The sequence below is a fragment of the Onthophagus taurus genome, chromosome 2, assembly GCF_036711975.1.
Source record: "Onthophagus taurus isolate NC chromosome 2, IU_Otau_3.0, whole genome shotgun sequence".
Classification (NCBI taxonomy): Eukaryota; Metazoa; Arthropoda; class Insecta; order Coleoptera; family Scarabaeidae; genus Onthophagus; species Onthophagus taurus.
The window spans coordinates 8,278,995-8,297,922 of record NC_091967.1 but is presented as its reverse complement, the minus strand read 5'-3'; the positions used below and the strand labels follow the sequence as shown (position 1 = coordinate 8,297,922).

Sequence of the window (18,928 nt, the reverse complement as noted above, 5' to 3'; positions counted from 1 at the left end):
CAACGAAAAAAAAACAAGATTTATTTGGAAATATATTTTATTATAAAAAAATTAATACTTCTTATGAATGAGTATTTCAATTTTCTCTTATTATCTAAAAATGAGCAAATTTTAAGCCGATTAGGACTTGTATTTTGTAGCAAAACTCCTTTTGATACTTAAAAGGTTTTGTACTTATCAATAAAAAATATGAAATAGAAAAATCTGTATATAACATTACAATAAAATATATAATGTGGTACTTAATGGAATGTAAATGTATAAATAGTTAATTTTCAATACAAGTACCACAAATCTGAGAAACACACTCAATTTAAATTAATTGAATGTCCTTATCAACAATGTATAAACAAATTTTTAGTTTCTTCTCATCATATTCATTAAAAAAGTCGAAATGAACACATTTAAAAAAATATACAGGGTCTGTCAAATATCTGGAATAAAGTCAATAACTTCGACATTTGTAGGTTTAAAAAAAATATTTTTAATTATAAATATTTTTAAATAAAAATTTCTTTATTAATTGTGGCGCATCTTTTGGCGATATTTGCTTGTTTACATTGTTTTTTGTTTCGTTGCTATGGTCTAAATTCTAAAAATGATGTATGCGTCATTCTTTTAACATTTAAAGCTGTCAACTTCGTTATTTCGGCGCCTATTTTGATTGTAAGAAAACGAAACAAAAAACAAGCAAATATCGCCAAAAAATGCGCCATGATTAATACAGATACGTGTATTTCAAACATTTTTTTGAAACCACAAATGGCGAAGTTATTGGCTATATTTCACATTTGACACACCCTGTATATTCCATTCTTATCTATTTCTTGTGATGTTTATTTATAATAAATAATTTAAATTGCCGTTCGACTTGTCCCAATACTTCGCCCAGGTAAAGAATTACTTTTAGCTGGAACTTCTTTTGCATGAGAATGTGCCACAACAATACTCAAACATTGAACCCACTCCTCGGCGTTTTTTCCATCTTTTGGTTTAAGTATTAAAGTTTGATTACCGGTGAATATCTCAAAAGCTTTTGGAATGTTTCTCGCCCCTCTGGATACTTTCACAGATTGAATTTGATTCACATCTATACTTTCACCACCACTCTAAAATGAATTCCATTTTAATTAATTTAAACAAAATTAATTTTTTTGTCCACGACTATTTTATAATATTATTTTCACAGAGTGAATAATAGCGGTGAATAATCATTATTCACGGATAATCAACTTGACAGGCTAATAATAATTATTTGATTCATCAAAATTTGAAAAAAAGTCAAGTTAATTTAATTTTTTTAGGACTTTTTCAACGTTTGACCTTTGATTATATATAATATGGATTGAGCTAACTGAATATATCTACTAACAAAAATGTTGCTCAAGGTGAATAGACGCAGATGGAAAGCGATAATGTGAAAGTGTAACAAAGATAGATATATTATATGTCAGTACGCTTCTATATCTATCTCACTTCTATCAGTACACCCATTATATGTCAGTACGCTTCTATGTCTATCTCGGTTCGATCACCTTGCGCAAGCTATCTCTCTCGTTGGCTCAATCCATATTATATATAATCAAAGCGTTTGACATTAAAAAAAAGTAAACAAATTCCTTTTTTCTTATAATTTAAGCATAAATTAATTTTCCTAAAATAAAACATGACGTTTCATAAAATTGACATTTAATTTTGACAAATTGTTGTGAAGTTCGTTACAGTTGGTAACATTGAATTTCTGTCACAGTGACGTTTAAACTATTCAAAAATTTATTTAAAAAAATAAATTTATGGAATCAATTTCAATAGTAGTCATGGACAAAGCATAATATTCTATTCACATATAATGAGGTATTATTCACTCAGGTTAATTATGCCACTTGGTACGCTCGTGACATAAACTTAACCTTAGTGAATAATAGCCCTCCTCATCATAAATATGCTCATACTATTACTCACCGATCCTCTACAAGATAAATGAGCTCCCGATAAAGTAAAATATCTCGTTCTCCACCGTCTAAATAATCTCCACCTGCCTTTTTTCTCTTTTAATTGACCTTCAATGACGGGTTGGGTGTCACCGCGTAAAAATCCTACAGCCCGTTCAGGATGGGCACACAAAAAGCATCCCCAAATAAATGAATCCTCATCTAATTGATTTGAAGATCCGGCTACGTTTCCGGGACATACTTGAAATACATCGAAAAACCCAGCATGTCTTAATTCGTTTAATAAAGCATCTTGATCTTTTGTACAAGGAAAGGCACTCGTTACAACTGTTAAAAAAGTTTTATTTTCACATTTTAGCATATCCCAACAATGTTTTAAACTGGTTACACTTGGATCTCTCGAACTTAAAGCGTGAGGTGATTTAGCCTGTAACGCAATGAACATTAAATGTATCCATATCCGTGGATTTCTTGTACGCATATGAAACGATGTTCTTGAATATAAACAATGTTGTCCTCTCGCTTGACAAACAAAATGTAATTTAGCTGACTTTTTTTGGCGTTTTTCTTCAATCGTACATTTAACGGGTGGCGGGATTTTAACGGATACATTTTCCATGTAAGTTTTAATTTTTTCTAAATGTTTTTCGCAAAAATGTTGTATTGTATCTCTCATTGGGTATGGTTCGAAAACGCTCACCCTTTGCGAAGCAACGGGGTTTTGAGCATTTAATAATGTTACACTTGTATTATTCATTCTTCTTGATGTAACTGTAGTTGGCCCGGTTACATTTACATGTCCAATACTTCCCGTTACATTACCAATACCTTCCGAAACGTGATTTGATGATCCAACCGGAATTGTTTGGGTTTGATTAACAACATTTCCATTTCCACTTGTTAAAACGTTTACAGCACCTGATCCATTATAAACAGAGCTAACGGTAACTGAATTGCTTGTAACTAACGTTAAAGGTCCTTGACTATGTGGTCTTTGCATTCTTGGTTGAGATATTGTAGTAACTGTAACCCCATTTCCTCCTAAAACTCGCATATTTGGGATACCCCATTTATTCATTCCAGTAACGACAACATTATTCGATAATGGTGGAATTGGAACTGCTCCTCCGGGTGGGACAACAGCTGCATTAATTTGTTGTGATGAACTTAATCTCGTCATGCTATGTAATCCCCCAACTGATCCTCCCGCTATATTTAAACGGGTCATACTACGATGATTCGTTGTATTTGTTGCTGTGTGCAATCTTCCGGTACTCCTCGAGTCACCGAGTTTAGCTCTACGTGTGTAGCCACCACCGGAAGGTATTGCTGGTGGCTGATTTGTTTCTCCTACTCTTACAATCGTAACTTGACCGGAAGTTACTTGATTTTGAAGTAAAGGTGCAGGTGAAGAAACCGAAATGATCTGATTTATTTGATTTGAAGAACTATTATTGGTTTGATATTTTTTGTACTCAGCTAAAACGTCGGTGTACATTGAAAAGAGTGCCGGATGTAATGTACAAAGCAACGTTGCTCCGCGCATTAATGTCGCGTGATGTACCCTGTCGATTTTTGAAATGTTTTCCAACATGAATAAATAAGCTTCTTGGGCTCTTGTCTAATTTTAATAAAAATAAAATATTTAGTACAAAAAATGAGTTATGTAATTTGGGTTGCCTACTCACTCGAATTGAATAGTTCAAATAAATTGAGATTATGTATTTACAAAGAATTATTTTTACCTTATTTAATTTTCCTACAGAGGCTATAACTTGCACAACCAAATGTAAAACTTGAGGAAATCTTGTTCCACATTGTTTCATTGCCCCTAAATGATCTGATAACATTGCGGGTTTTTTCTCGGACATATTCACGAAAATTTGAAGCGTACCGGATGCGGTTGATGATGTATTTAAGTACTCACATAATTGAGGAACACTGGCTTCTAATAACTATAAAGATAAAATTATTAATAATTTAAATCATTTGTCATTTAGGTACCGCAGGATTATCCTTTGCTATCATCGAAAACAAATCTAGAAGGGAAAGTTTTTCTTGATTATCACAATGTGGAAGTAATGTAACGAGAGCCATCGCATGACCTCTTAAGGGTTCCGGAGAAACTTCATAAATTTGAGCTAGAACTCTACATAAAGGATAATTTCCTACAAAACATTAATTATATTATTATCTTGTGTTTTAGATTTTTATTAAAACAAACCGGATATAATGGAATCCATAATTGGTTGAACATGAGGACTTAATAACGAGGCATGATCAATAGCTGCCAAAGAAATATACGATGCCATATTTCTCGATAATTCTTTATTTCCTTTATGAAGAAATTTCACCGCCACAGGTAAAGCTCTTTGCATTACCGATTTTTTGCTGTAATTCTACAACAATTTTAATTAAATTTCAAAGTTTTATTTAACCTTCGAGTGGGCGCGCTCGATTTTATAAAACGAGCGGGCGCGTGTCATAAATTTTATGACATCAGGTCAGTATTAATAAGTATTACGTTATTGACAAATAGGTTATAAAACCTTGTCGTCAAATAACTTTACATCCAGTATCCATGGCTGCTGATATATGATGAGCACGTTTCTCATGTTGGGTTGAATTTAATCGAATCAGCTATGGCTAATAATGTGGTCATACTTAAGCTTCCTCCCCATACGAGTCATATCTTACAGCCACTTGATGTAACAGTTTTTAGGGGACTGAAATCCAAGTAGAACTCCATTCTAATAGAATGGGCCAGAAATCATATTGGTCAAAAACTTTCGAAGAGCACATTTTCTGATCTTATAGGGAAAGCCTGGAGAACTATTAAAAGGGATACAATTGTGAAGGGTTTCAAAAAATGTGGAATTTACGATCCTGCAATCCCTGGAGTTAATAGCCAAGCTATTGATGAATCAACCTATCATCCCGAAAAATTGGAAAGGTACAAAAAATACTTGGAATCCTTTCTAAATGAATCAAATCAGAAAGCACCCATAGAAACTTCCACATCCCCGAGTTTAGCAAATTCCTCAACATGTATGACTCAAAACTTATTTATAATACATTTATATCCCTTCATACATCCCATAATATAAATACGGCTTTATAAATCAGCAATTAATGGTAAATTTGTTGTCTTTTATAACTTTTTTTGCCATAAAGACAACGTCAATATATTTTTTTTTCATCGTGTTCTAAATACATAGTTACATGAATACTTTAGCATTAAATCCTTCAAATGCATAATATAATGAGATATATTATAAAAACGACAATTGTCATAAATTTTATGGCAGTGCGCCCGCTCGAAGGTTAATTATAAGGTCCTTAAAATTATTCAATTCATAAAGGAATCTTCATTTCTCACAAATCAAAACGGTACTTTGATGAAACATAAAAATTTTAAACTATAACTAACGCTTAAAAAAGGGATAAAAATCATCATTGTTTGTTTCTAAAATCGTTAAGTGGCAAAAAAGGTAATAAATATAACCTCAAAATGGTTCAATTTAAGTATTTATTGTTTTTAATTTACATGTTAAATGAAGGAAATACAACAAAAATATAAATTAAACAAATCTGTACCATTTCGATGAGTAAGAAATGAAACTTTCCAATATAAATTCTTATCTTTATAGTGATTCAAATATACATTCGGATACTAAGATAAAAATCAAACAAAAATCAATTTATTATTTTGATTAATTTTTCCATTAACTCACCAAAAATAAACATGATATCACATCGCTAGAAATTTTTGCATGGGGTGGATCATCACCTCTAGGAGAAACTTGTAAATTGTGATGCAAACAAGATTCTAATAGTTTAACCAAGGCTTCGCAATGTTTTTCTACACTCCCAGTTTCCCTTACACAAGAGGTAACTCTCGTTACACATATTTCCACCACACTTTGATCGTTATCATTTTTTGCATAATCTGGTAAAGATGATATTTCGATTATTTCATTAATCTAAAAAGGATAATTAAAAAAAAAATAAGATATCTTATTATCAACATTAAACATTAATTGAATTGGATTAAATATTAAATTCAGTTGAAAGTTTGACAGTTAAATTGAACTTCATCTAAAACTAACCTCAAATTTAAAATAAATTTGAGGTTATATCCCTGTCAAAAGTGTCTAAATATACATCAAAAAGACGTTAATTTAAAACTTACCAAATCAGTAAGATCATTAACAATAACAGCGTCGGGTATGGAAAAAAGATCTCCGGCTCTAGATAAATCACGATTCTTAAGAACTTGAAAGAACAGGTCTTGCATTTTCTTGTATTTCGTCGATTCTTCTTCCGCATTCATCTTCACCGTTTTTATTTTTTTATTTAATAATAGTGATGAAACATTATGGTACGGGCCGGTGAAGTTGGTGGTGGTGGTGCATTTCGGGGAGCGGCCCCCATTCAAAAAGTAACGAGACCGATTTCAACAACTTTCACTATTCCACACCAAGAACTCCATACGACGACAACTGGTTCAATGAACTTGTCTACGCCGAATAAACACGCGTAATCGCGGAAAACGCACCGCGAGGTGCTCAACAGGTAGTTATTGGGGGGGCACTTGTACGCATGCGCTAAACAGGTATGTTGAATAATTCACGTAGTACGAATTTTTTGTAGTAGTTGAATTCGTTTATTAAACATTTTTAACATTCTTGAATCGAAATGGGGTCATACACACTTATTAAATTTAGAGAAAATTTTTATGTCACACGATATATGCAAGTATATGCATGAACACAAAGTAAAAGAAATATTTTGATCAATTTTATATTTTGCGTAATTTGAAGTGAAAAATAGCAAATATTCAAACGAAATAATTTCGCGGCTTTTCTGTGACGTAGGAACCGCACTGCCTAAAACAAGTTAAATTGTCCGTTAGATAGCGCTTGCGGTGTGACAGTGTCAAAATAAAACCATGGATGTAATACAGTGTCTCTATTACATCCATGAACAAAACATAATAAACATAACCTACAAACACTCTATCTCTTTTCAATACAACCTAAATGACGTTCATCTCTTTCTCGCATTTGAGCGGGGAGCAGGGGACGTAAAAGTGAGAATCGTACGTCATCAACGCGGGAATTTTAAAAGCGCAAATGGGTATATAAATTTTCAATAATTTTTTTAACAATGACTTTGTTCGAAAATATTAAAAAAAAAAATAACGGTAACTATATTTTTATATAAACTTTCAGAAAATATAATAAAAAAAAAATCGTGTATGACCCCATTAACCGTTGATTAGCATGTAAGGTATTGTTTTAAGCAATTCCGATAGTGTTTTTCATTATTGGAATTTAATTTGAGATTTCTATATGGATTTAGATTAGATTATCTTGGATATAGATTATTTTTGTTAAAAAAAAATGTTCAAATCTGAAATAATGCTACTAACTCTGGTTTCTTTAAAATAAATTATATTTTAATTATTATTTTGATTAAATTAATTTTTTGTATAAAAAAGTCGTAAAAAATGTTAATTAATTATCAGCTATTTGAATTGTTTAATTTTGGGTTTGTTCCAACATACTGTATTTGTAAATCTTTTAAAATATCCCAAAAAACTAAACATAAAGCTCCGTGGGGTGCTAATCTCATGTAATTCGCTGTGACGCCTTTGTAAAAACCTGCAATTCCTTCGGATTTGAATATTTTAATAAAACAATCGTTTATACCCTCGTATAGAAGTCCTTTTCCAGATGCGTCAACACCTAAAAAATTAAGTTGTTTAGACCGGATTTGTTGAATTTGATAGAATTTTTACCTTGATTATATAAACGCACTGAGACCAAATCAAATGGTTGCATCAATAAACATTGAAAAACACCACCAATAATACTTGAAACTAAAGAATTTAAAATGGAATAATCCCTAAATATTTTGTATTCAGCTAAATGTTCCTTTGCTTGAGCAAATGAAGCTAATTGAGCTGAAGAACCAGCTAAAGCTCGAATCATTGTTCCAGTACAGCCTCTCCACAAACCATTTATCTAAAAATTAAATAAATAATTAAAACAATTTATATTATTCTTATTTAAATTTTAAAAAAATAAAAGTGACATCTGACAGTGACATAATGAATAATGAAGGTTCGATTGACATTTGCACCAAAAATGTAGGTTCGATTAACACTAATTTATTGTTTATGAAAAATTGATTTTCTTACCCCATGATTGTTGTAAATTTCTTTAAGTGCTCCAATTGCATTAGAATGGCCGTGTTGGAATCCTACAGCAATATTTTTAGCGGCTTGCGATTGTAATTGAGTTTTAATTAAAAATAAGGGGCTTCCGAAAAAAGCTCCGGCGGCGCCGCAAAAAGCACTCGCAATAAAACTGTTAACGAAAATTGTTTTTCCGTTTTCGCGGTTGCTTAAATAACCGTTATTATTTAACCACTGGTAGCCACCCAATCGAATCGTATTTCGAACACAATGCATTACCAGAGCCGGGCCCAATCCTTTTTGCAACCCAAGAACCCCGTCGTGTTTAACGACGACAACGGCCGCATGAAAAACATTTCTGTAATGTACCGCATGTTGTCCTTTTGCTTTTAATTCACCTTGAAGTTGCATGCGGGTTTTTAAAACGTCTAATGGATTACTGAAAACGCTTGCTCCAGCAGCTGCTACACCCCCAATTAGAAAATCCATCTTATATTCTAAAATAAAAATTAATTAGTAATTTGAAGATATTAATTCAAAAATTAAGGTTATGTTATAACATACATATTTGATTATTTTGAATGACTAACTTACATTAACGAACAGATTGAGACTTAAAGTTGCTTTAATTTTTATTAAACATGTATCGGAAATATATACGCAACATTTTCAGGCCGTAAAGTTCGCTGAAAACGCGCCACTACGTATTGCATCACAATGCATCAGATTTAAATGGTAAAAATAGCTTGAGAACGTCACGGTGGAAATGTTTATGAAATTTTTCAAATGAAACTAGCACAATAAATAAGCTTAATCAGGATTTATTTTTAATTAAATTAATTTTGGAAATGAAATATGTACTTACAAATGTTTCACGTTATTTTGCTAATTCCATTGATGCAATTTAAAAAGTGATTAGTGATTAAAATATAATATCAAATATCGATTTTTCCTTATCTGATATTCTTTGCACTTTGATGTAACCCATAAAAACTAAAAAAGTAATCGAATTACAACTATTTCGTTGATAAGAAATTTGAATTCCGAAAATTTTTGGTTAATCAGGGTGACCAATCGATTTTAACCTTCAAAAATTTCGTTTTAATTAAATTAATTTCGTGGTTGATGATTTTAATCTTATTATTATAAATTAATCTAAAATTATCATTTTTAACTCATAGAATTACGAATTATTGATTAAATTAGAATTAATCATTTTTAATATTGATTTATTTACCAAAACCACCAACAGATGTAGCTATTTTAACAAATTCCCCAATTTGAAAGATCAGCTGATTATCTATTGTGACGTTTTACACATTAAATATAGGTTAAGTTAAATGTCTAGTCAGATTTAAAAAATTTTAATAGATAACTAGGTTATTACGTATCTTTTTTGATAACCTACTATAGATTTACAAATTTTCATTAATTTTAGTGGTAAGTCTAATAAAAATCAGATAATAACTCATTAATTTTTAATTTTAAGTCAAAACTAGTCAAAAATGGAATTTTTAATTGGTGGTTTAGCAGCAACCTCCGCTTGTATTTTCACACATCCTTTAGAAGTATTAAAAATTCGTCTTCAACTTCAAGGCGAGTTAAAATCGAAAGGGAAACACCCGATTGTTTATAAAAACAGTTTACATGCGGCTTATTTAATAGCGAAACACGAGGGGATGTTCGCGTTGCAAAAAGGATTGGTTACCGGACTTTGGGTTCAATTAATAATGAATGGATCTCGATTAGGTTGTAAGATAAACATCGTAAATAAAGTAAAAATTGTTTTATATTAAAGGTTTTTACGATTTTTGGTCTTCAAGAGGGTATGATACAAATAAGAAAACGGGTGAAAAGATGATTTATCGTAGTGTGTTTATCGCGGGAACCGGCGGTGTTATCGGCCATTACCTTTCAAATCCTTTTTATTTGATTAAAACGCATTTGCAAAGTGAATCTGCTAAAGCGATTGCTGTTGGATATCAACATCATTATAAAGGAACTTGGAATGCGTTAAAAGATACGTTTAGAAAACATGGAGTAAGTAAATTTTTAAGTTTAGCTGGGAATTATTTTTTATTTTAATAATGTTAGTTGAATGGTTTGTTTCGTGGAGGAGTTGCTGTTGTTCCTAGAGCGTTTGTAGCATCGTCGTCCCAATTAGTTTCGTTTTTATATGTTAAAGACTGGTTGAATAAAACAAAGTATTTTTCAAAGAAACCTGTTTTAACAGTTTTTCTTGGAAGTATGATTGGTGGGATTTCTATTAGTGTTATGACCGCGCCTTTCGATTTAATTTTAATTCGACTTTATAATCAAGGTATTATTTAGTACATTATTAGGTTTCATAATTAATTATTTTTAATTTAAAGGAGTTGATAAATCAGGAAAAGGAACATTGTACTCTGGTTATTTTGATTGTATTAAGAAAATATACACAACCGAAGGGTTTAGTGCGTTTTATAAAGGAGTGGGGCCCATGTATTTTAGATTAGGTCCTCATACTGTGTTATGTTTGATGTTTTGGGAGGTTTATAAAAAAATTTACCATAAATATTGTGATTAAAAGAATGTAACTGAAATGGTAAAAAATGCTTATGTAAATATTTATAGAAAAAATGCTGTGATTAATTAAATTTTATCTTCATCAGATTTCCTTTTTAATTCTATCAACATTTTCTCTAACTCCTTAATCCTTAAATTGGTTACTTCTAAACGAGCCTCTAAATCTTCACAAATTGGTTGGCTAATTTTTGTTATTAAATGGGACAAAGATAAAGTTTTAAATGCTTCGTTATGAATATTGACTAATATATCATCATTTTTACTACATTTTGTATTGTGAATCTCCACCTCTTCTTGTATTAATATTTTTGGTAACTCGCAAATATCTAAAACAAAAATTAAATAATTCCCAAGTATTTATTTATTAATATATCGTACTTTTTAAATTGTAATCTCTTAGTGGTACTTTTTCAATAACTATATTAACATCTCTTCGTTCATAATTATCTGTTGCTTGAAAACAGGTTAATTGAACTTGATTACCAACATTATTTTCACTTAGAAAAACAGAAAATATTAATCCAACAAACAAAGGATCCATTATTTGATACATCGCTTGTGTGCGTAAATCTAAAAATTATAATTAAGAAAAACTATATTTTTAAATTTCTTTTAACCCACCAACATGACTCGGCCACACTGTAATATGGGGATGCGAATGATACCATCCTAAAACACGCATGGGACGTCCTAATTTCTCTGCCAATTGTTCTGCATGTGTTGAAGCCATGCAAAGTTGTTCAGCTGATATCTCCACTCTATCAGATTTTTTTTCACTTCGATGTAAAATTAATCCAGCCGATATATAGGAAATGTTCGAATCGTCAACCTAAACCTCAATCAAGATTAATAAAACAAAAATGATTTTTATTAAAAATATAAACCTAACCTCTCCAATCAATAAACCCATTATTTCTTCTTTTTCCGTTGATAAAGCATGCTGAATACATACAGCGTATACATCTGCTGATAATACTACTTTATTTAATTGACGAAACATTTTTAAACTTAAATTATTTAAATATAAACTTAAAATTATTATTTTTTATCTTAGTTTTTGACATTGACAGATGTTGACTTAATCGAGTTAATATTAGCAAGTAGAGATGTCAGAAATGTAACTATTCGTTACATGAGTACTCGGTACTTGTTGAGAACCGAATTACTCACAGAATACTCCGTGGGATTACTTCACACTTTGAGTACTTTTTATCCCCGAAAATTATTTTCTTGTAATCATTGATAATAATAATAAGTTACTGGTGGAGTAGTTGACATAAAGATGGAGCTACGCAACTAACAATGATGAAATCTGTAATATTATTATTTTTTGGATGTAAATATTTACACTTTTTTTAATGTATTAAATAAAAATAACTAATTTTTAAATCACGTTTTTATTTAATATTTAAACTTTATATATCTAAAATTTTTTAAATTAGGTTGGGTTGGCAAGTGGATGCAGGAATTGCCAACATATGCGGTTCCAGATATTCATATAAAGGTGGCTCAACGTCAAATTAAAAAAAACCATCAGCAAACTTGACATCACACGTGTTTGTGAATAATAAAAGGAATGCTAAAGAATCTTTCTTAAAGTATTATTAACAGATTTTTTGTTAATTTATTTTTAATTTAAGTAAAGGTGCAATTTGGGTTGCATAAATAATAAAATAAAATTTTATAATCATTTTATTTTTTAAAATAAACATTTTGAGCTAAATTTCTCTTAATAAACGAGTTTCACGTTTTTTAATCCCCCGTAATTCCAGTTGGATTTCTTCGAGTGTTTTCCGATTAGTTTCCGGTACGAAAAAATAAATTCCGATTCCGATTGTTGCGCAAATAATCGAGTATAGATAAAATGGGTAATAAATCCCTAATTTTGATTCTAATATTTGATAAACGTATAAAACTAATAAGCTGCATCCAACGTAAACGGTATCAGCAAATGTTAAACCAATTGCTTTTACATTTGTGGGAAATAATTCCGCTGTTACGATTACTGGAACCATTTCAACACCACCTTTTACAGAAAGCCCATAGCATATTATACAAACAATCGGAATCCAATTAAAATTATTTAAATTATAATAATTAACATCTTTTAGAACGAAATAGGTCGCAATTATTATTAAGAAAAAAGTTGTACTTGCTATTGAAGATAATAATAAGACTCTTCGACCTATTTTATCAATAACACACATTCCTATTATGCAAGAAATTAATGTTACAATTGCGAATAAAATGCAAACTATTTCTGGTTGTAAAGCACCATCTGCGTCTTCTAAAATTGTTTGTAAATTCATCAAAATAATAGTAACACAGCCAAAATGTTCTGCAACATATAACATACAACCTATTAATGTTGCCTTTCTATTTCCAGCATCAACAAATAAATCAACAACTCGATGGCTTTCTTTTTCTTGTCTTTGAACTGCTTCTTTAATTTCTTCGAATTCATCTTCAACGCTTTTTAGGTTATTATTTCTTAAAAATGTTAAAGCTTTTTGACATTTTACCATTTTTTTCTTTTTAATCAACAAATACGGTGATTCTGGTATAAAAAAGAAAGCCACCAACTGAAACGCGTTTATAGAAGCTGCCACAACTGCCGAAGAAGTTATTGACACAAATGGAGCCACTGAATACATTATAATAACACCTATAACACCACAAAGCGCGTTGAAAGAGGAAAGAAATCCTCTCACTTTTTTATCAGCTATTTCAGCTATATAAATTGAAACGGCAATAAAATTTATAGCGGATGATAAACCTCCCAAAAATCGTGATATGTATAGGGTTTCTTTATTAGTTGCAATTGCGATTAATGTCCATGATAATAAATTTGTTGATGATGCGATCATTATTGATGGTTTCCTTCCTAATCTATCAACTAAAATTATCGTTATGGGTAAACCAATTAAACTTCCAATTAAGTATAAACGTTCAATCCATGAGGCTGTTTCTTCGTTGAAATTTGATATTGGACTATCTGGTTTTTTTAACTTTGGTGTTGCTGGTGATGACCAGCTTACTTGCATATTATCCGAAATTAAACTTAAACATGCTAAAAAGAATTGAAAAAAAAGTTATTGATAAAAATATTCCATAACCTCGTTATAGGTTATGAGAATCATGTGGGTTGAATATATTAAAAATTTAATTAAATTGGTTTGTTAAATTTTATTAAAATATTGAGTTGTTGGTAAAAAACGAAAGAAAGAGTGATTAAATAAATAGATATAAATTAATGATAGATTAAATGTAAATTAAGTGATTGTTATTTGGGTTGCCTGCATAATAGTGAAAGTTTCTTTTAATGTTTAAATTTGTTAAAACAAGACGGAAAATTTGTTGTATTAGTTTAATTAAATCTCTTGAAATGATTTTAATATTAAAAAAACGATTTTTAATAAAATTAAATTTAACCTACCTATTGATGTACATAAAATTTGTGTTTGTTTATTAGACAAAAACTTTGCAATTCCCATAATTAATTTATTATCATTCGAATTGTTTAAAAAAAAATATTCCAAACTAACAGAAAGTCTTTCGATTACATATAGACGTATTTGTGTATACTCTACAACTACTGCGTCATGTCTACGATTTCTTGAATGCCCCCCGTTCGCCAACCAAACGTGACACCATTATCTCGAAGTAAAATGATAAAAGGAGGAGACGAAGACGAAGAAGAAAAAGAAACATTTTTTGTTTCGATCCAACTATTTAGTCTTTAATCACTTTTTCACTCCGAAATTTTCGATTTGATAATGAACCTCTTCCCAAAGATAGCCCAAACATAAACTTAAAACAATATCTTGATTTATAATCGGTATTTTTAGGCGGAGAGAAACGATCCGGAGAGGTCAAACGTTATTTTAACCTTAAACACTAATAAGATAAAAACAAAAACTTCTAGAAGAAATTAAAAATTTATTTTCTTCGGAATCAAAAAAAAATCTCTTTATTTTCTTTCATCAGGCTCAAATTGCAATTTCATTAGAGTGCAAATTAAAGAAAAAAAAAACTCTGGGGTGCGAGAGAAAAGAATTTTTCGAGTGGTGAAACTCAACGTGGAGTAGAAGCAGCACGAACAGTGGAGTAAAATGCAAAGTAGAGCCACGTCATTGTTCTTTCTCCTACGCTTTTTATTCCGTTCCAATAGAACTCGTTAAAATACATATTCATTTATACGGATTTATTTGCTATAAACACGTATTTTGATTATTATTTATTTCTTATTAGTCATCTCTAAGTTAGGACGTCATGAATTCCTTTTAATGAATATTTAAAGATATTTTAAATGATATTCTGCACTAATCGATATAAATATCATTATTTGTTACTTAAGGAATTTTACAATTTATATATACACGTTTTAAATGTTAGGAGTAGTTTTTTGAAGATGGAAATTTTTAATAATTCATTCTTTTTATTTATTCTTGTTATCGGGGGTTTTATAGAGTTTATCTCCAACCCTTGTTTGTTTTATATGTCCCTTCGTAGCTACGGTATATATTGGAATAGCTCTGCCTTCTTGTACCCACAATTTCTTCCATAATGTATCGAATCAAAATCTGGCGATATTTGTAGGTGACTCCGCTACCAAAAGTGCCGAAAAATGCTGAAATCTATGGAGTATGTTGTCCTTGTCATTGTATATGATGAATACAACTTTATTTATATCAAGCTTGTCATTAGCAACCTCATTGTAATAATCCCACTACGATATACAAAATCTCTTGTTGCAGTTTCGTCTAGTTTCCTTCTGTTCGCTTGTAATTCATCATCACATTCATTACTAACAGAACTGTCGCTGTTATCACTTTCGATTATTAATTAAAGCAAGCTCTTTTTAATACAAGCCGTTTTGAAAAATCGCGTTTAATTCTTGAGAAATAAATTTTTGAAATAAACGACAATTTTTACGAATTTTGCAATTTTCGCCGATTAAGTTTTAAAAATTCGTATAAAATCCATTTCGTGGAATATGAGTATGAAAATTTCTCAAAGTGTTAATAAAAGTGTCCTCTTTCCGATGAACCAACCCGTTTTGACAAATAACTTTTAGTTTTTGAAAAAACAATATTTGAAGTTTTGATAAAATTTTCGCTGTAGCAATTTTCATCGATAATTTTCAAAATTCGCTATAAAATTCATTTCTTGAAGGATCTTTGTGGAAATATCGCCAATATCGTTCTGGAAATATCGTTCTGCGTTGTTGCTTCTTTCAATATACTTAATTTTTTTGGTCTCTGACCTCTCGGCACTCTTCATCAAACGATTCATTTCTAGCCAGTGGTTTTTCTGAGATGCTACATCAACACACAAACTAGACAGATTTCAGAGATGTTACACCTGATTATACCGTGGTTCTTTGAGGCGCAATATCGTTATCATATTGGTAGAAAATTTGAGCTTTTACAAAGATCGTCCATGAAGAGATTTAAAAGATTTATAACGAGATAAATTTAGAAGATAAAAGGAAAGAACGTTGCATCAAGTATTGGATATTATACTGGCGAACTCCTTGATATTATTGCAAAAAGTGTATATTGCTGAATATGAAGAATAGTAATGCTGGTAAACTGGAGATGGATGTCGTTATTGTATCGATATTGAATAAAAAAATTGTCAAATCCTTTATAGACGCCATTTATGATAGATAATCGGATAAGTATTTTCGATATAACAAATTTATTATTTTTTTCCGTCTGATTATGATAATAAAACTTAAAAATCTCGTAAGAGCGGAAACGTTTAATCCTATCTCCTATGAATCACTAGAAATAATTTGAAAAATAAATCGTTGAAAGTTTATGAATTGAAAGGAAGTGCGATAATTAAATAAATGATTATTAAACGAATATTTTCTGTATATACACTATAATTATGTACATTTCAATTTTTTCGTGGGGAAAAAAAGATGAAATATTAAGGTTAGGGTTGAGAACATTAGTTTATTGAAACGGGTGTACATCGCGATAATGATCGGCAGTAACGAGGGGGAGTGAAAAACAGGGGTGGAACAACCCTATCATTTTGTAATCTTTAATAATCCGGATGCATTAGCAGCAAAAACGGTAAACGACAGCGACATTACTGACAGATATATCGATTAATTCCATAAAACGCCCCACTAAACAAAAAAAAATTTCGTTTTAACATATTTTAATAAATAGAAATACCCAATATCGTTTCATTTTAATAAATTAATAGTCCTGGGTCGGTTTCCTGTTGAATATCAGCGTGCATCACGAGCGGTTCTTTATTAATTAAGTATTGCCTAACGGCGATTAAAATTACGCTGCTTACATATAAAACGAAAGCAACTAAGTTTAACCTAAAAAATAAATTTAATTGTATTATATTAAATTAATAAAATAAAAAGAAATTTACCAATAAGAATAATTTAATATTGCGTTCACGGTATATCCATCTGCAACAATTGTATCATAAACGCTTATATTATCAATTAAAACGGACGCGTATACAACTCCCCACATTATCATCGTTAATAAACTAAAAAAGATTGCGACACAGTTCCATATGAATAAGCCGGTTATATTAACGTAAATTTCAATTGGGTTGTACACAGTGTTAAACATTGCCAACACCGTTGCACCTAATCCCGCAACGGAAGATAGTACTAAAAATATTATTGTTGATAACCATAAACCGGCGTTTATAAAAGTACTTTGGGATGAATCATCTAAAAATAAAATAAGAAAATATAACAAAAAAAAATTCTTTTTTGAATTATGTTACCTCTTGTTGATGTTAATTGTGGATTAAAAAATATTTGTCGCCTTTCCATACAACCAAATGATGAATTATTGTTTTCAATTAAAGCCGTTAACTTCGCAGATCTTGCCTCCGACGTTGCTTCACATAACATTGCACATTTATTATCCGACATCGAACAAGTCACTAGAAAAGTAAAGAAAAAACAGTTATTACAAACATTTTAAATAAAAAATCGATTTGATAACCAATAAAATCAATAGAGAACCACGAGACGTAAATCTATATCTTTAAATCTTTAATCTTATATCATGCATTACTCATTATTATTTTAAAACCTTTAATCTAAAGTTAATTACTTCATTACTTACTTGATATATCATAAATCATCGGTCTCTCAGAACCGACTGTTCTTCTATAAAGCCCCGTGAATAAACCATAATTAACTTGGCTAAATTTTTCAGTAATTTTAACTTCGGAGGAGACCCAATTTTGAGTACCCAACGAGACCAACGTTGCTATTACAGCCAAACCGGAGGTTACGAACGTTGCAAACACTAATTCACGCTTTGTTTTAACCATTTTAATATAGTTTTTTAATTAGAACGATGCTTTCTCTACGAATTAACCTAACAGTGTGAGTGTAACTCATAGTATTATCTTATCTATGTGAAGGTACCTGTGTTTCAACACAAAATCGATTCACTCCTTATCGTTTTTACTTATTTTTGTGTTGTTTTTCTTACTTTTATCAACACAAATTTTATTGATAGATTTTTTATCTAGATTGATTATCTATTTAGAAATTTAATGCTTTTTATTACGATTTATGATGTCATTGTGTATAATGGGATTATTATTAAAACTATTTTAGGGGTAAAGAATAAAAATTGACTATTGTTTTAATCAATTTTTTTAAAGAAGTTTTAAAAGATTAAGTTAAAGTGTAAAAAACAGATACATAATGAATCTGCTATAAAGACGGTAACAAATCAGGGACTATGAAAGCTATGAACAAAAGTGAAAGAAACAATATTATAAAGAATAAAATTTTCTACAACTTTTGTTTTAAAAGTTCTTTTATAGCATGCTCCCTTTCCCGAGTGTTACCATTAACAACTTGAAAAAGCAACAAGTTCATCCGATTTACATATCTTCGTATTTTTCTCAATATTGACGCATCTGAGAGCAAAAGTGAAAGAGAGTAATTTTGCTAAGAATAAAATTATCTACAACTTTAGTTCTAAAAGTCTTTTTATAACATGCTCCGTTTCCTGAGTGTTACCTTTAAGAACTACTAAAATGACGAAATTAATCAAATTTTCATATTTTCGTGTTTTTCTCGGTATCTATGCATCTGAGAGCAAAAGTGTAACAGAGCAACATTGTTAAGAATAATATTTGTTACAACTTTTGTTCTAAAAGTTTTTTTGTAACATGCTCCGATTCCCGAGTGTTA

General features: G+C 30.4%; 6 protein-coding genes across 9 annotated transcripts in view; 1 reads left to right on the top strand and 5 right to left on the bottom strand.

Annotated features, from left to right (window-relative positions):
* Positions 1 to 19: 19 nt before the first annotated feature.
* LOC111427491 (ventricular zone expressed PH domain-containing protein melted) lies at positions 20 to 6,587 on the bottom strand. The gene is made up of 7 exons (XM_023062658.2): positions 6,145 to 6,587; positions 5,687 to 5,935; positions 4,177 to 4,351; positions 3,957 to 4,120; positions 3,698 to 3,907; positions 1,963 to 3,573; positions 20 to 1,109 (listed from the first exon to the last, which is right to left on the bottom strand). The coding sequence occupies exons 1-7, from the start codon at positions 6,283 to 6,285 to the stop codon at positions 855 to 857; spliced, it is 2,805 nt and encodes a 934-aa protein (XP_022918426.2). The 5' UTR covers positions 6,286 to 6,587; the 3' UTR covers positions 20 to 854.
* Positions 6,588 to 7,386: 799 nt separating this feature from the next.
* LOC111427497 (solute carrier family 25 member 35-like) lies at positions 7,387 to 9,222 on the bottom strand. 2 transcript variants are annotated; one of them, XM_023062671.2, is made up of 4 exons: positions 9,020 to 9,222; positions 8,158 to 8,651; positions 7,756 to 7,981; positions 7,387 to 7,702 (listed from the first exon to the last, which is right to left on the bottom strand). In XM_023062671.2, the coding sequence occupies exons 2-4, from the start codon at positions 8,641 to 8,643 to the stop codon at positions 7,479 to 7,481; spliced, it is 936 nt and encodes a 311-aa protein (XP_022918439.1). In that variant the 5' UTR covers positions 8,644 to 8,651; positions 9,020 to 9,222; the 3' UTR covers positions 7,387 to 7,478. The 2 variants fall into 2 exon arrangements, with proteins under 2 accessions (XP_022918439.1, XP_022918436.1); XM_023062668.2 differs by lacking the exon at positions 9,020 to 9,222 and adding an exon at positions 8,749 to 8,903.
* Positions 9,223 to 9,453: 231 nt separating this feature from the next.
* On the top strand, positions 9,454 to 10,806 carry LOC111427498 (solute carrier family 25 member 35-like). Of its 2 annotated transcripts, none has more exons than XM_023062672.2 (5): positions 9,454 to 9,594; positions 9,644 to 9,903; positions 9,953 to 10,194; positions 10,249 to 10,474; positions 10,527 to 10,806. In XM_023062672.2, exons 2-5 carry the CDS (start codon positions 9,660 to 9,662, stop codon positions 10,718 to 10,720), a joined length of 906 nt encoding a protein of 301 aa, XP_022918440.2. In that variant the 5' UTR covers positions 9,454 to 9,594; positions 9,644 to 9,659; the 3' UTR covers positions 10,721 to 10,806. The 2 variants fall into 2 exon arrangements, with proteins under 2 accessions (XP_022918440.2, XP_071050200.1); XM_071194099.1 differs by having other exon boundaries at positions 9,487 to 9,594; positions 9,644 to 9,906.
* Positions 9,926 to 11,963, bottom strand: LOC111427500 (lys-63-specific deubiquitinase BRCC36-like). Its single transcript, XM_023062674.2, has 4 exons — positions 11,609 to 11,963; positions 11,341 to 11,548; positions 11,098 to 11,289; positions 9,926 to 11,045 (listed from the first exon to the last, which is right to left on the bottom strand). The coding sequence occupies exons 1-4, from the start codon at positions 11,717 to 11,719 to the stop codon at positions 10,786 to 10,788; spliced, it is 771 nt and encodes a 256-aa protein (XP_022918442.1). The 5' UTR covers positions 11,720 to 11,963; the 3' UTR covers positions 9,926 to 10,785.
* A 430-nt stretch (positions 11,964 to 12,393) lies between these two features.
* LOC111427495 (facilitated trehalose transporter Tret1-like) overlaps positions 12,394 to 18,928 on the bottom strand; it is a 37,408-nt gene continuing 30,873 nt past the window's right edge. Inside the window, exons 1-2 of one of the 2 annotated variants that reach the window (XM_023062665.2) lie at positions 14,156 to 14,230; positions 12,394 to 13,789 (exon numbers count right to left, since the gene is read on the bottom strand). In XM_023062665.2, the coding sequence (XP_022918433.2) occupies positions 12,438 to 13,789; positions 14,156 to 14,213 (1,410 nt within the window). In that variant the 5' untranslated portion in view covers positions 14,214 to 14,230 and the 3' untranslated portion in view covers positions 12,394 to 12,437. Of the gene's footprint in view, positions 13,790 to 14,155; positions 14,231 to 18,928 lie in introns of those variants that run through there. The other variant, XM_023062667.2, reaches the window with a different exon arrangement.
* Positions 14,207 to 18,236, bottom strand: LOC111427499 (clarin-3-like). The gene is made up of 4 exons (XM_023062673.2): positions 17,841 to 18,236; positions 17,494 to 17,655; positions 17,125 to 17,437; positions 14,207 to 17,068 (listed from the first exon to the last, which is right to left on the bottom strand). The coding sequence occupies exons 1-4, from the start codon at positions 18,049 to 18,051 to the stop codon at positions 16,930 to 16,932; spliced, it is 825 nt and encodes a 274-aa protein (XP_022918441.2). The 5' UTR covers positions 18,052 to 18,236; the 3' UTR covers positions 14,207 to 16,929.

Bases quoted from the DNA above. Each gene is read 5' to 3' on its own strand.
- LOC111427491 (XM_023062658.2), bottom strand. From the start codon at position 6,285: ATGAATGCGGAAGAAGAATCGACGAAATACAAGAAAATGCAAGACCTG. The intron at 3,908-3,956 runs GTACCTAAATGA...TTATCTTTATAG, and splicing joins TAGCAAAGGATAATCCTGCG to TTATTAGAAGCCAGTGTTCC. The intron at 1,110-1,962 runs GTGAGTAATAGT...AATTCATTTTAG, and splicing joins ATTTATCTTGTAGAGGATCG to AGTGGTGGTGAAAGTATAGA.
- LOC111427497 (XM_023062671.2), bottom strand. From the start codon at position 8,643: ATGGATTTTCTAATTGGGGGTGTAGCAGCTGCTGGAGCAAGCGTTTTC. The intron at 7,982-8,157 runs GTAAGAAAATCA...TTTAATTTTTAG, and splicing joins AAATTTACAACAATCATGGG to ATAAATGGTTTGTGGAGAGG. The intron at 7,703-7,755 runs GTAAAAATTCTA...TTAATTTTTTAG, and splicing joins AGTGCGTTTATATAATCAAG to GTGTTGACGCATCTGGAAAA.
- LOC111427498 (XM_071194099.1), top strand. From the start codon at position 9,660: ATGGAATTTTTAATTGGTGGTTTAGCAGCAACCTCCGCTTGTATTTTC. The intron at 9,907-9,952 runs GTAAGATAAACA...TTTATATTAAAG, and splicing joins GAATGGATCTCGATTAGGTT to GTTTTTACGATTTTTGGTCT. The intron at 10,195-10,248 runs GTAAGTAAATTT...TAATAATGTTAG, and splicing joins ATACGTTTAGAAAACATGGA to TTGAATGGTTTGTTTCGTGG.
- LOC111427500 (XM_023062674.2), bottom strand. From the start codon at position 11,719: ATGTTTCGTCAATTAAATAAAGTAGTATTATCAGCAGATGTATACGCT. The intron at 11,549-11,608 runs GTTAGGTTTATA...ATTGAGGTTTAG, and splicing joins TGGGTTTATTGATTGGAGAG to GTTGACGATTCGAACATTTC. The intron at 11,046-11,097 runs GTACGATATATT...TTTTTGTTTTAG, and splicing joins AAGAGATTACAATTTAAAAA to ATATTTGCGAGTTACCAAAA.
- LOC111427499 (XM_023062673.2), bottom strand. From the start codon at position 18,051: ATGGTTAAAACAAAGCGTGAATTAGTGTTTGCAACGTTCGTAACCTCC. The intron at 17,656-17,840 runs GTAAGTAATGAA...TTACTTTTCTAG, and splicing joins GATGATTTATGATATATCAA to TGACTTGTTCGATGTCGGAT. The intron at 17,069-17,124 runs GTAAATTTCTTT...TTTATTTTTTAG, and splicing joins ATATTAAATTATTCTTATTG to GTTAAACTTAGTTGCTTTCG.